Source organism: Heterodontus francisci, chromosome 1 (genome assembly GCF_036365525.1).
Source record: "Heterodontus francisci isolate sHetFra1 chromosome 1, sHetFra1.hap1, whole genome shotgun sequence".
Classification (NCBI taxonomy): domain Eukaryota; kingdom Metazoa; phylum Chordata; class Chondrichthyes; order Heterodontiformes; family Heterodontidae; genus Heterodontus; species Heterodontus francisci.
Genome location: NC_090371.1, coordinates 34,074,870 through 34,089,772, shown reverse-complemented (window position 1 = coordinate 34,089,772; position 14,903 = coordinate 34,074,870). Strand labels below are relative to the sequence as shown.

General features: G+C 43.0%; 1 protein-coding gene across 2 annotated transcripts in view; it reads right to left on the bottom strand.

Annotated features, from left to right (window-relative positions):
- rnf24 (ring finger protein 24) overlaps window positions 1-14,903 on the bottom strand; it is a 143,573-nt gene that overhangs the window by 74,344 nt on the left and 54,326 nt on the right. The window contains exons 1-2 of one of the 2 annotated variants that reach the window (XM_068028832.1): window positions 11,885-11,998; window positions 7,317-7,466 (exon numbers count right to left, since the gene is read on the bottom strand). In XM_068028832.1, coding sequence (XP_067884933.1) covers window positions 7,317-7,466; window positions 11,885-11,913 — 179 coding nt within the window. In that variant the 5' untranslated portion in view covers window positions 11,914-11,998. Of the gene's footprint in view, window positions 1-7,316; window positions 7,467-11,884; window positions 11,999-14,903 lie in introns of those variants that run through there. The other variant, XM_068028825.1, reaches the window with a different exon arrangement.

The window sequence follows — 14,903 nt, the reverse complement described above, 5'->3', positions numbered from 1 at the left end:
ATCGGCCAACACTTTGCTAGCTGCGACTGCGAGCTACCCTCCCCCCTTCCAGACATCCCTCCGCCCCAGTCAAAGTGCAGGATAGCTACTGACACAGAGAAAACAAACTTCTGTTTATTCACTGGTAAACAGAGCCACCCTTTTGCTTAATAGCAGCACTCCTGCCTTGGAGTTGGAAGGTGCAGTGTTTGAGTCCTTCTCCAGGCAGTCCTGGTGAGTGTAGATTCTAAATTCTGGGTTCCCATCCAGTTGGATACCTGCAACTGTTCAGTGTGGATAGCCCCACCTTCCTCTTTCATCCTGTAGGAGCCCATAAATCCATCCTGTTTTACAGGAGCAGCCATTCTATTGTGGTATGAAAATGATTACAGCCATGGGAGCAGTGATCAGCTCATGGTCTGTCAGCCTACGAATCCTTCTACTCTTCTCCAAAGGAAGATGTGAAAACAACTGATAGAAAATCTGCTTTCCTCTCTTCCCTAATTTTTCCCTCCTTTTCTCCTTGATGTTTTGAGGTGTGGCTCCAGCAGCCCTTTGACACCTGATCCACTGGTCATCATCAACATTTGTTGGCAGGCTATTCTACAACTGAGCCTGACCCTGTCCCCTGACCCGTTACCACATACACAAACTATCCAGCACGAGTTACCAGCAGCAATCGGGAGCGATTCTCCATAGTTAGGTAGGAGTTAGTGAAAGGAGCAGGTATGGAGGTAGTGAGGATAACTGAATTGTTCCCATTGCTGACTCATGTACCCTAATCACAAAATCCTTCTTGTGTCAAAGGCAACATCAGTAGTAAGCTAGTAATCTTTCTAAAACAACCAACTCATGCTCCTGATCATCAGGGAAATATTCAGTTTCAAATTTTAAGGTTACTGTATAGATAAAACCATTAAAGATTAATGAGTCCTGGGAACCGAACATTAGTGATGTGCTGAGTGCTGTTTATAACTTTATTTTTATATTATTAGAATATGCGCATTTGCTGCTGACTCTGGGAATTTCTATGTAAATAGCAAATTGCAGAAAGAGGCATGGCATAAATACTGGTTACTCTTCTCTGTGATGTCATTCCCAGAAATAGTAATTCCAGGAAATCTCCATCATTCATCAGATGGAAACTAAAACTAGTTTAGTTTAGAGATACGGAACTGAAACAGGCCCTTCGGCCCACCGAGTCTGTGCCAACCATCTACCACCCATTTATACTAATCCTACACCAATTCCATATTCCTACCACATCCCCACCTGTCCCTATATTTCCCTACCACCTACCTATACTAGGGGCAATTTATAATGACCAATTTACCTATCAACCAGCAAGTCTTTGGCATGTGGGAGGAAACCCACGCAGACACAGGGAGAACTTGCAAACTCCACACAGGCAGTACCTAGAATTGAACCCGGGTCGCTGGAGCTGTGAGGCTGCGGTGCTAACCACTGCGCCACTGTGCCGCCATAGTTACTGTACATTAAGGTCAACATCATCACTGGATGATTTTAAAACAATCCCTACTTGGTCAATTCAATGAGGGTATTCCGCCCCCCCCCCACAACACTAATCTTCTCCCCCTTAGGAGTGCGACACTGTCGGAGGTGCCGTCTCCTGGATGAGATGATAACCAAGGCTCTCAGGTGGATGTAAAAGATTTCATGGCTCTAATGGAAGACGAGAACGGGAGTTCCCATGGCCAACACTTGCCCTTCAAGCAACATCACGAGAGAAAGAAACTACCTCATTGTTCTTTGTGGGAGCTTGCTGTGCACAAAATGGCTGCTGTGTGTCCCTGTATTTCAACACAAACTACAGATTAAATGTACGTAATTGGCTGTGAAGTACTTTGGGTCAACCTGAGATTATGAAAATACTACACAGATGTAAGATATCTCTTACTTATACCTTTAGTACATTGTTACATTCATAAGCATAACTGGTAATTTTGCAAAGTTAATAAAATAAGAGGGAGGGAAGCCACCTGGACCACTTGAACAAGCATAAAACAACGTTAGCTTACTACTCCATTTAAAACAGCACCTATGACAATGTAGTACTCACTCAGTAATGCACTGAAGTGCTTAAAATCTTGCAGTTAACATGAACTCAGCCTCCTGAGAGATGAGACTGAGTCAAACTTACACTAAGGACCACTAATTGCAAATTGGTCCTATTCTAGAGGTACATTGTTCACTCGGTTAAAAGGCTTCCAGGCAATAACACGTTCCCCAGCAAACTACCATATTGGCTGTAAAGCAAAGTTGGTAAAACAGGCATTACTGAAAACAAAAACAGAAAGTGCTGGAAATACTCAGCAGGTCTGGCAGCATCTGTGCAGAGAGAAAGAGAGTTCATGTTTCAGGTCTGTGACCTTACATCAGAACTGGCAAAGGTTAGAAATAGAATAAAATAAGAACATGAATAAATAAAATATTAAAAAATAAAAAATAAATTAAGTGTTAAAAAAAGTGAGTCACGCTCTGAAATTGTAGAACTCAATGTTGAGTCCAGAAGGTTGTACAGTGCCTAACTGGAAGATGAGGTGCTGTTCCTTGAGCTTGCGCAGAGCAAGACTGTCACTTTCTTTTAATACTTAATTTATTTATTTTTAAATATTGTTTTCAACTTTTTTTTAACCATGTGCCTGTCTTAAACTTGGCTTTTCATGTTTTTGGTTTCAGACAGAGCTGTTGCTGTTTATCATTCTGCCTTTAACACTCTCTCTCGACTGATGCATTGTCCTGTAGCACAACTTTTAGCACTCCCTTTGCCTTTTATTCTGTGGCACCTCTGTCATTTAATCTCTCCTTCCCTCAGCCCTATCAAACACCTTCCCTTTTATTCTTCCCCCTTCCCCCCTTTCACTTGCTCAAAACCTATTACATTTCTAACCTTTGCCGGTTCTGATGAAATGTCACTGACCTGAAACGTTAACTCTGCTTCTCTCTCCACAGATGCTGCCAAACCTGCTGAGTATTTCCAGCACTTTCTGTTTTTATTTCAGATTTCCAGCCTCTGCTGTATTTTGCTTTTATTATGCTTAATAATCTGTTGAGCTGTGATATTTTACATGCAAATGTGGGACTGGAGTCACAGATAAACTTACCATGAAGGAATTAGTGAATGAGTTTGGGTGTACAGCAACCTAGCAGGCTTTATGGTTGCTTTTGTTGTCTACTATCAGATTTATACCGAACGATATAGAAATAACAGCACAGAGACAGACCATTCAACCAAAATGGTGTCTGCTGGTGCCTTTATGCTTCTTAGGAGCCTCTTCCTATCCAATCAACACATTCTTCTATTCCTTTCTCCCTCAGGTACTTATTGAGTATCTTAAATGCATCAACGTTGAATCTCAAAACATGCTCTAGTAGGATTTGAACTCACAAGCTCAAGGTACCATCGCCAGTACCATACCTGTTCCTTGTGCCACTTGTTATGGCTGAGCAGTACCACACCTGATGATAGGTGAACACTACAAATCTTTAACCAGACTAGTACTGTTTTAAAGTGTCCAACAGGTCGATCTGATGTGTCTAGTGGGTGGGTGACAAGAGTTTTTTAGATTTAGATTTTTTTTTTTAGATTTAGATATACAGCACTGAAACAGGCCCTTTGGCCCACCGAATCTGTGCCGACCATTAACCACCCATTTATACTAATCCTACACTAATCCCATATTCCTACCACATCCTCACCTGTCCCTATATTCCCCTACCAACTACCTATACTAGGCGCAATTTATAATGGCCAATTTACCTATCAACCTGCAAGTCATTTGGCTGTGGGAGGAAACCGGAGCACCCGGAGGAAACCCACGCCGTCACAGGGAGAACTTGCAAACTCCACACAGGCAGTACCCAGAATTGAACCCGGGTCGCTGGAGCTGTGAGGCTGCGGTGCTAACCACTGCGCCACCCTTTAGCGTGCTTCTTGTTTTTTGTGCTCGCCACTTTCAGCCTACACTGCTGGCCAGCAGCAATGTGAAAAGGGGAGCCAAGCGCGTAAGTCTCTCCATGTCAGTACAAAGCCTCTCTGTCAGCAAATCCTCTGTTGTGCCTCCAAATGGCAATACACAAAAACTCAATCCCTCATGGCCCCAGGCTAAAGTTTCAGAGGAGGTTCGGCCCCCTGATATGCAGTGCGCATTGGCGTGTGGACACGTCCTGATGCTTAGGAACCAAACTCCCAGCTATGGGCATATAGCCCCACTGCCTTGTGGATATCTCAGGAAAGGTGGCAGCTCAGGGAGTAAACCCTGACAAAAAAAATCAGGAGTGGAGACCTAAAGATGGACTGATGCCCAACTATGTAATCTTTCTTGCAACTCCTGCAACCAAGCCGGTGCCAAACATAATACTCTGCATTCGTTTGGACGCACGCAGGGAAGTTGAGGGGGGGACCCTGGCATTTGAGCAGCCCAGGGTCTCCATAAATTTTACCCTGGAGAGGACACTCCAGTTTCACCGAACACAGAGTTGACCACATAGGCTCAAACAAGATGGATGACTGCCAGAACTGTTTTAACTTTTATCAAGCACAGGAAGCTGTATTACACAAACCTCAATAAAATGCCCCTCCAGCTGACTTTACTCAGTAACAGTAGAAGCAGTTAAGGTCAAGATAGCTAGGGCACAGCATAGGGGACGGGGGGGGGGGGGGGGGGCTCATTTTGATTGACACCAACAAACTGTAACGTGTTTTTGAAACTGAAACTCTAACAGACTGATAAAATCAGCTGTGCAATCTGAGACTGTCATTTATATTAAGGGCTCCAAGTAAAATGTGTTAAATCAGATAAAGCCCCAAAGAGAAGAAGTGGATGTCGTATTTACTGGACTACATTGAATTTTACAGCACAGAAATAGGTCATTTAGCCCAACGGGTCTATTCTTCACACAAGCCTCTTCCCACCCCTGCTCATCGAAACCTATCGCCATATCCTTCCAATTCTTTCTCCCTCATGTGTTTATCTAACTTCCTTTTAAAGGCATCTATGTTATTCACCTCAATTACTGCTTGTGGTCTTGAATTCCACATTCTCACTGCTCTGTAAAGAAGGTTCTGCTAAAGTCCCTATTGAATGTATTGATGACTATCTTATATTTATGACGCCGAGTTTCTTTCCTTCCACAAATAAAAACATCTTTTATACGTCTAGGCTATCAAACGCCTTCTTATTTTTAAAGATTTTTATCAGGCCATTCTGATGAAAAAAATTATTGAAAATTCAAGTGGTTCAAATAAAAAAGAAAAACTCAGCACCAAAATGTAAATGTAAGAGTGTGTTTTCGCTCATTTTTGTGTCAAGTTTATTTTACATTCTTGGGATGTGGGCGTCACTGCAAGGCCAGCATTTACTGACAAGCCAATGAAAAGGTGGTTGTGGGCTGCATTCTTGAATGGTTGATACATGACCTGGGACCAGAGTTACATCGAGGTCAAACTGGCAGGTTTCCTTCTCTAAAAGACATTAATAAACCAGTTGGGTTTTTACAATAATTTAATTGCTTCATGGTCATTTTTATTGATACCAGCTTTTCATTTCCAGATTAATTAAAACTAAATTCCAATTCTTGAACTATCATGGTAGGATTTAATCTCATGTTCTTTGGATTATTAACCCAGTCTGCTACATTACTAGTGCATTAATGTAACAATTACGCGATTGTCCTCCTATATCAGAAAAGAGATCTCTTTTACTTTCCGGACATCCCAAAGCACTTTACAGCCAATTAAGCCTATTCACTGTGTCGGAAATGCAGCAGTCAATTTGTGCACAGCAAGGGGTATAATGGGGATGGGGGAGGTGTAACTGGATAAAAAAAAGGGAAAAAAAGGGCGGCGCAGTAGTTAGCACTGCAGCCTCACAGCTCCAGCGACCCGGGTTCAATTCTGGGTACTGCCTGTGCGGAGTTTGCAAGTTCTCCCTGTGACCGCGTGGGTTTTCGCCGGGTGCTCCGGTTTCCTCCCACAGCCAAAGACTTGCAGGTTGATAGGTAAATTGGCCATTGTAAATTGCCCCTAGTGTAGGTAGTAGGGGAATTGAGGGAAGGTGAGGATGTGGTAGGAATATGGGATTAATGTAGGATTAGTATAAATGGGTGGTTGATGGTCGGCATAGACTCGGTGGGCTGAAGGGCCTGTTTCAGTGCTGCATCTCTAAATAAATAAATAAAAAAGGGCCCACCAACAGCAATGAAATAAATGACCAGATCATCTATTGCAGGTGATGGTTGATTCAATACTTGGCCTGGACTGTAGGAGAATGTACCTGCTGTTCTGCAAAATAGCAGCATGGGATCATTCATGTCCACCTGAGAGGGCAGACGGGCCTCTGTTTAACATCTCATCCAAAAGAGAGCACCTCCAACAGGGCGGTACTTCCTCATTATTGCACTTACAATGAATCTTTAGTCACTAATAGCATGAACTATATTCACCAAAGCTCATTAGACTGGATTATTGGCCTTTGCAGTTACACAAGGCAATTCCAGTTTTATAACACATAATTACATCTATAAATTAAATCACAGTTTGCTGAGGTCATTAATACAACCTTGTGAAAGGCATGAATATAAACTTGACAGGGCCTCTCTCCTCAGCCTGTTATTCATTATTTGCCAATTTACAAACAGCAATGAATTATCGATGGGGTTGCTGTGGGCTTTGATGCTCCAATTATTCCAACACTCTCCTGCCGGCCTCCCATCCTCCCTCTCCATAGACCTAAGCTCATCCGAAACTCTGCTGCCTGTGTCCGAACTCGTATCAAGTCCCATTCATCTATTTACCTTATACTCGCTGACCTACACGAGCTCCTGGACCAGCAACGCCTCAGGCTGACAATTCTCATCCTTGTGTTCAAGTCCCTCCATGGCCTCACCCCTCACCATCTGTAACCTCCTCCAGATCCACAAACCTCCAACATCTCTGCATTCTTTCAATTCTGGCCTCTTGCACAGCAGCACTTTTAGTTGGCCCACCATTGGGATGTCATGCCTTCAGCTGTCTAAGCCTTCAGCTCCAGAATTCCCACTCTAAACTTCTTCGTCTCTTCACCACTTTCTCCTCCTTTAAGACGCTCCTTAAAACCTACCTCTATTATCAAACATTTGGTCACCTGTCCTCATAGCGCATTATGTGGCTCAGTGTCAAAATTTATCTGGTAACACAACTATGTAGCGTCTTGTTATGTTTTACTACACGAAAGGTGCGATATGAATACAAGTTTAGCTTGTAGTAGTAGCTGTTGCTGTAAAGGAGACACTATTTTGCTCAGCTGTTAGATCCTAGACTCGAAGCCATCCCTTACCTGATTAAGTAACAGCAGAACAGTAAACTGAGGATGAAGACAAAGATTGCTGTGCCGAAAACCACAATGTAGATATTGAGGGGAAGGTTCTGGAACCCTATGTTTGGCATCCTGAAGCTGTACTGCTGGAAATTTGTGCTCATGGATAGCCTGCAAAAAGGGGAGGAGAGAGAGAGGCGCTGGTTAATATTTGCCACCACTAACATTGCTAGCAATGTGATGTGTCCCACTGTCGTTTCAATGATTGACAATAGGCAGAAAATTAAACAGTTGTCCCCAAAAAGATTGCACATAGCGTACAAAGTACAGGTTGCTAAAGAACTCTGGAATTCATTGAGCGGCTGTGCCCGCAGCGTACCATTCTAGTCACGAATACCATGTTTAAAATATTGCTCACCCCGGGCACTCCTCAATGGTCTTTTTTTTTCTTCTTTGGTCTCCTTGTCTCGACAGACAATGAGTAAGTGCCTGGAGGTGGTCAGTGGTCTGAATGGTCTAGTACTGCATTAATATCTGTCCCTAGCATATTGTGCCCTCAGTACCAATCCACTGTGTTTGGTATGGCTTTTCTGGGGTACCAGTTTTACCACCCATAATCTAGTGCCACATTTGCAGTATTACCCTGTACTATTAATATTACTGCTGACCAAATATTGCCAACTCCAGGTACCAGTGCCCACTGTCTAATTACAGATCTGCACCAGTACCTGGTGTTACTACTCCCAGCTACACACCCACGGTCCAGCGCTGCATTTATACTCATACTCTGTATTACTTGCGCTCTGTACCCATCCATTACCTAATATCACATTTACTTGTACTCTGAATTTCTCACTTGATCCCTTGTACCTGGTATGGTTTGTCCTGGGTACTTAACAGTCTAGTCCACATTTACAGTTGTGCCCAGCCAGTCCTTCATGTAACACAGAGACACACACTTCAATTTGATGAGGGAAGGGCTGTCGATGTCATATACATGGACTTCAGTAAGGCGTTTGATAAGGTTCCCCATGGTAGGCTGATGGAGAAAGTGAAGGCGCATGGGGTCCAAGGTGTACTAGCTAGATGGATAAAGAACTGGCTGGGCAACAGGAGACAGAGAGTAGTAGTGGAAGGGAGTTTCTCAAAATGGAGACGTGTGACCAGTGGTGTTCCACAGGGATCCGTGCTGGGACCACTGTTGTTTGTGATATACATAAATGATTTGGAGGAAAGTATAGGTGGTCTGATTAGCAAGTTTGCAGACGACACTAAGATTGGTGGAGCAGCAGATAGTGAAGGGGACTGTCAGAGAATACAGCAGAATATAGATAGATTGGAGAGTTGGGCAGAGAAATGGCAGATGGAGTTCAATCAGGGCAAATGCGAGGTGATGCATTTTGGAAGATACAATTCAAGAATGAACTATACAGTAAATGGAAAAGTCCTGGGGAAAATTGATGTCCAGAGAGATTTGGGTGTTTCAGGTCCATTGTTCCCTGAAGGTGGCAACGCAGGTCAATAGAGTGGTCAAGAAGGCATACGGCATGCTTTCCTTCATCAGACGGGGTATTGAGTACAAGAGTTGGCAGGTCATGTTACAGTTGTATAGGACTTTGGTTCGGCCACATTTGGAATACTGCGTGCAGTTCTGGTCGCCACATTACCAAAAGGATGTGGATGCTTTGGAGAGGGTGCAGAGGAGGTTCACCAGGATGTTGCCTGGTATGGAGGGCACTAGCTATGAAGAGAGGTTGAGCAGATTAGGATTATTTTCATTAGAAAGACGGAGGTTGAGGGGGGACCTGATTGAGGTGTACAAAATCATGAGAGGTATAGACAGGGTGAATAGCAAGAAGCTTTTTTCCAGAGTGGGGGATTCAATTACTAGGGGACACGAGTTCAAAGTGAGAGGGGAAAAGTTTAGGGGGGATATGCGTGGAAAGTTCTTTACGCAGAGGGTGGTGGGTGCCTGGAACGTGTTGCCAGCGGAGGTGGTAGATACGGGCACGATAGCGTCTTTTAAGATGTACCTAGACAGATACATGAATGGGCAGGAAGTAAAGAGATACAGACCCTTAGAAAATAGGCGACATGTTTAGATAGAGGATCTGGATCGACGCAGGCTTGGAGGGCCGAAGGGCCTGTTCCTGTGCTGTAATTTTCTTTGTTCTTTGTTTTCTTTGTTCTAATTATCCCTCAAGGGTTGTTACAAAGCCACTTCTAGCTATTAGGGACTGTATAACATAACTGAGGTCAGAAATTTCCTGTGTAGTTTATTGCAAGTTTGAACCTGGATCCTACTGATGGCATTACACAACACATTTCAACACTTTTCCACTTAGTTTCTTTCATTTCCTCTTCTTTTCAGCATTTTTCCCACTGATGGGGAGTACATCTTATTTTGTTAGTAGTGGCTAAAGAAGGGACCATCCCTATTGACCCCCAATATATAATCCAGCATCTGTGGATCCCTGGTTTATAATCCAGCATCCATCGATTCCTGGTTTATAATCCAGTGTCAATATGGGATGCATTCTGTCTGGACACTTCTGTCATTATTTTTTGAGATTGTTCCACATCATGATTTGGCACATTCCTGTCTGGGCTTTTTGTTTTTAACTGCAGTTTAAACATTGCTTGGCTGTTTATGGGAATCAAATGCCATTAGAGAACCTCTTGATATGAAACTGTTACCACCCTTAAACAAGTTTTACACATTTTTAATACTTTTTGAAACGATCTATTACTTTTTTTTAAAGAAACATTTGAAATTGATTAGTGCAGATGTGAAGACTAAAGCACCAATTCCCGATACGTATTTTTAAAAATGACACTTTTAACACAACAATTCATACTCTGAAAATTTAAAGTGTTATTTAGCAGAACATAACAAGCAGTGAGGCTGCTTCTGCAAAAGCCACAGAAATCTAGAAATAGAGAACAAATTCCAAAAAATGCTGCTGGGTATCTGTACAGACTGTATCCCCCATGAACAATTGTTTAATAATCAGGGAGGCAGTGGGAACAGGATTATATATTGGGGTCAATCTGAACTTTACAAAGTGCTGATAAAATCATCCCTTTTGAAACACCAACTGTGTTTGCAACAGTCTAGTGCTATCTTATGCAAGACAACATACAGAACACGAGGAAGCAGTCACACAAACAATTAAGGGTACTCGATTATAGGCTTGGTGCAAAGATCATTTTTACATTGAATTACATAGAATTCTACAGCACAGAATCAGGCCATTCGGCCCAAGAAGTCAATACTCCTACCTTACTTCATCTCACCCTATTCATATATCCTTCTATTCATTTCTCCCTCATGTACTTATCTAGTTTCCCCTTAAATACGGTACTTATATGCTGTATCATTGGGCCCTGAAATGAACACAGTTGCAAATATCATTTGTAAACTTTGTGCCAAGCCCAAGTACTTATTGCAGCAAAAACTTACCTTCAAGGTCAATGTAAAGCACTTTGTTTTGGTGAAGGATATTCCAGGGACCCAGCCTGCCGAAAAAAACTGCAAGAGGAGTTTTACAGACTCGAGGATCGGACAGTGAGAGTGGGGCGGGGTGAGGGGTTCAAAAGAAGGGCATTTTGTAACGACATCTCAAACACACAGTTATGTTCTGAAGATTGAGCGATATGTGTTGCTGTGAATTGTGCCATCATATCAAGCACCTGGCAAACTAAGAGAAAGATGGCTTCCCATTCTAAATACAGCCCCTGTAATCTGGACAAAAGTGAAAGTGCTGAGAAACTGGACTACACAGGCGTGCATTCCTGAGTGAACATTTTCTAGACAGCATATGCTGCCTGTCAGGTAACCATGTATTAATATACCCATCACAGTCTGTAACAAAAACAACTTGGATTTATTTAGGCCATTTAACATAATAAAACATCCTAAGGTGCTTCACAGGAGCATTAGAAAGCAAAATTCCACACCGAGCCACAGAAGGAGATATTAGGGCAGATGACCAAAGGTTTGGTCAAAGAGGTAGGTTTTAAGGAGTGTCTTAAAAGAGGAAAGCGAGGTGGCGAGACGGATAGGTTTAGGGAGGGAATTCCAGAGCTTTGGGTCCAGGCAACTGAAGGTGCAGCTACCAAAGTGGAGCAATTAAAATTGGGGAGGCTCATGAGGCCAGAATTAGAGGCAAGGATATTTTGGAGGGTTGTGGGCTGGAGGAGATAGGGAGGGATGAGGCCATGGAGGGATTTGAAAACAAGGAAGAGAATTTTAAAATAGAGGCATTGCTTAACCGGGAGCCAATGCAAATCTTTGGAACCTACACAAAGGGGAACTTTTCCAATGAACATTTTTCAGTTATGCTCCCCCTCTTTCCAGCAATGCTTTCAGTTTGTTCATTTAACAAAGACCTCTTCTGGACTCACGTAGGCAAGAACCACATGAACATTAGTCGATTGTGGTGCTCATTTCAGCCACTCGATCCTCTCCCAACACTAGAAAGATGAGGTGGGATTACCGATCCTCTCAAGGACAATGACTAGATGGCTAACATAGAAATATTAGGTTCACCAGCACTGAATATATACACCTTCTTGTCAACACTCACCTGTGCAACTCACTCACAAACGATTTCATCGCCTGGAGTACAATCTTACGTCTGCAAAATTCTGCCGTAGTGACTGGCACCGCACTGTAATTCCTCAAACAAATACCAGAATTGAGTTCAAGAGACACATCTATGTATTAGATTCAGATCTGGCTCCGCCCACTTTGACCAAAAACATAACCACCAAGTTTGAACATCAATGTCGTTTAACTCTTTGAGAGCAGGGTTTCCACCTTGGAGCAACATCTACTGCACTAATGCAGCAGTTCCATTCCACCCACCAGCAGGGTTACCAACTCTGGTTGGAGGCTTTCTTGGACGTTTTAGCGCATGGCTTCTTGCCTCCAACCACCCCGCCGAGCCTTCTTTCCCCACCTCCAATATTTTGTTTCATAACTACTAAGCCAAAACATTCAAAGAAAATGAAAATATTCCTTAATGCCACTATGCAGTTTACTCACAGCAGAATCCAGGAGATTAATCATTTACGCCTGGAGACTCCAGCACAATGCTAGAGGGTTGGTACCCTATCTACCAACTGTCTCCCAGAGACTGACGGTGTGCTAAATTCTGCTAGATGCACTGTGGGCTGGGGCGATTACTTGCAGCCAGGCTAGTTTCAAAGACTGCTATAACTCGTGAGCAGTGTCTATGGAGACTGCCAATATGCTACATCAGCTAGAAAATGCCCTAGCTGGACCCCACCCGGTGTACTGTGCACAGCTACCAAAGTGGAGCTACAGTTTGGGAAGCCTTGCATCAGGGTGGTCTGCCTGGTGGTTTCACAATCGGAAACAATGTCCAGTGAAATATCACGTGCTCAGTCCATGGACGAGCTGGCCCAGCTGTAGGCCCTTATTGTTTCACATTAATCACTGAGAATTTCCATGGAGGGGGGTCCTCACACAAAATTTGACACTGAGCCACATAATGAAGGATAAATGTTGGCCAGGACACTGGGAGACTCCCCTGCTTCGAATAGATCTTTTAGATCCACTTGAGAGGGCAGACAGCATTTCAGTTCAACATCTCAGGGTGGCACAGTGGCGCGGTGGTTAGCACCACAGCCTCACAGCTCCAGCAACCCGGGTTCAATTCTGGGTACTGCCTGTGCGGAGTTTGCAAGTTCTCCCTGTGTCTGCGTGGGTTTTTGTCGGGTGCTCCGGTTTCCTCCCACAGCCTTTTGACTTGCAGGTTGATAGGTAAATTGGCCATTGTAAATTGCCCCTAGTATAGGTCGGTGGTAGGGAAATATAGGGACAGGTGGGGATGTGGTAGGAATATGGAATTAGTGTAGGATTAGTATAAATGGGTGGTTGATGGTTAGCACAGACTTGGTGGGCCGAAGGGCCTGTTTCAGTGCTGTATCTCTAAACTAAACTAAACTAAATCTTATCCCAAAGACAGCACCAACGACAGCGTAGCACATTCAAGGGAGATTCCACAGACATTGGGAGAGTGAGCAAGTGAGAGGTATTGCACTGGAGTCCCTGCCTATATTTTGTGCTTTATTCTCTGGAGTGGGACATGAACCCACAACCTTCTGACTCTTGCTGAATCTACACTTTCAACCTTTCATGATCTTTAGTACAACGCTAATACAACACATCTCCTAATGGTTCAACTGGTGAGGCACTGCCCAATGTGGAATTGATCCAGATAAAGGCTGAAACTGCACTGTGCAATATTAGTAACGAACGAGTTAACTTTAAACTCAGTAATGCCTTTGTTAGAATAACAAACCAAGGAAATCATTAATGCATTATCACGTCCATAACTAATATAGTAGAGCGCAAATTCAACCTTACCCTCTGTGCTGACCTAACAGTGAATCATGTGCACCTCACTCCATAATCAGACTATAATAAAAAAAGCTAAACTCTTACAAAGAGCCATAGGAAAGTAGGTGGCCAGTCCCAAACACTAATACCTCTCAATTGCTCATGCCCTCAACATCTATCTGATTCTCTGTTAAATGATTTCATATTAACTGTCTCTTTGGGCAATACATTCCACATGCGTTCACTAAGTTCTGCAGAAAGTAGTTAATCTGAACTGCGCACCATATCTCTCATCAAAGCATGAGTTTACAGATTTCATAGCAATCTTCAACATATTATTTGGGCTCAATTTATCTATTCTATTAAGTATCTTGGATCATCTCTCCCTTAAGCCTTTTCTTCTCCAGGGAAAACAACCCAGCTCTTCCTTAGAAGTAACAGGCCATTCAGCCCTTCTGATCTAGCCGGTGTTTATTCTCCACACGAGCCTATTCCCATCCTACTTTATTTAAACCTATCAGCACCCTTCCACTCCTTTCTTCTTCATGTGTTTATCCAGTAGTTCCTTAAATGAATCTAAACTATTTGCCTTAACTACTCCATGTGGTAGCGAGTTCCACATTCCAACAACTCTCTGGATAACAAAATTTCTTCTGAATTCCTTACTGGATTTATTAGTGACTATCTTATATTTATGACCCATTAATTTTGGACTCCTTCACAAATGGAGATATCTTATCTACACTTACTTTATCAAACGCCTTCATAATTTTAAAGATCTATGTTAGGTGCCCTTTTCTATCTTCTCTTTTGTACAGAAAAATGCCTCAGCCTATTCAGTCTTTTCTAGTAGGTTATAACCTCTCCGTTCTGGTATCATCCCTGTAAATCTTTCTTGCACCTTCTCCAGTGCCTCCATGCCCTTTCTGTAATATGGAAACCAGAACTCATGGTTCTTAAGTCACCAAATCAGTGTTCAGTCACCTCTTACATCACACTGTTGCCACAAGGCACAGAAAGGTTCCTAGGCAGAAATGATGGCCTTGAACAAACAGCTGAAGAAAATAAGGAGATTAATGAGCCATAGTGAGCTGAAAAATCTGAATGATTGAAAGTGATAGACATTTTTTGTTATTCACTCATGGGATGTGGGTGTTGCTGGCCAGGCCAGCATTTATTTCCCATCCCTAATTACCCTTGAGAAGGTGGTGGTGAGCTGCCTTCTTGAACCGCTGCAG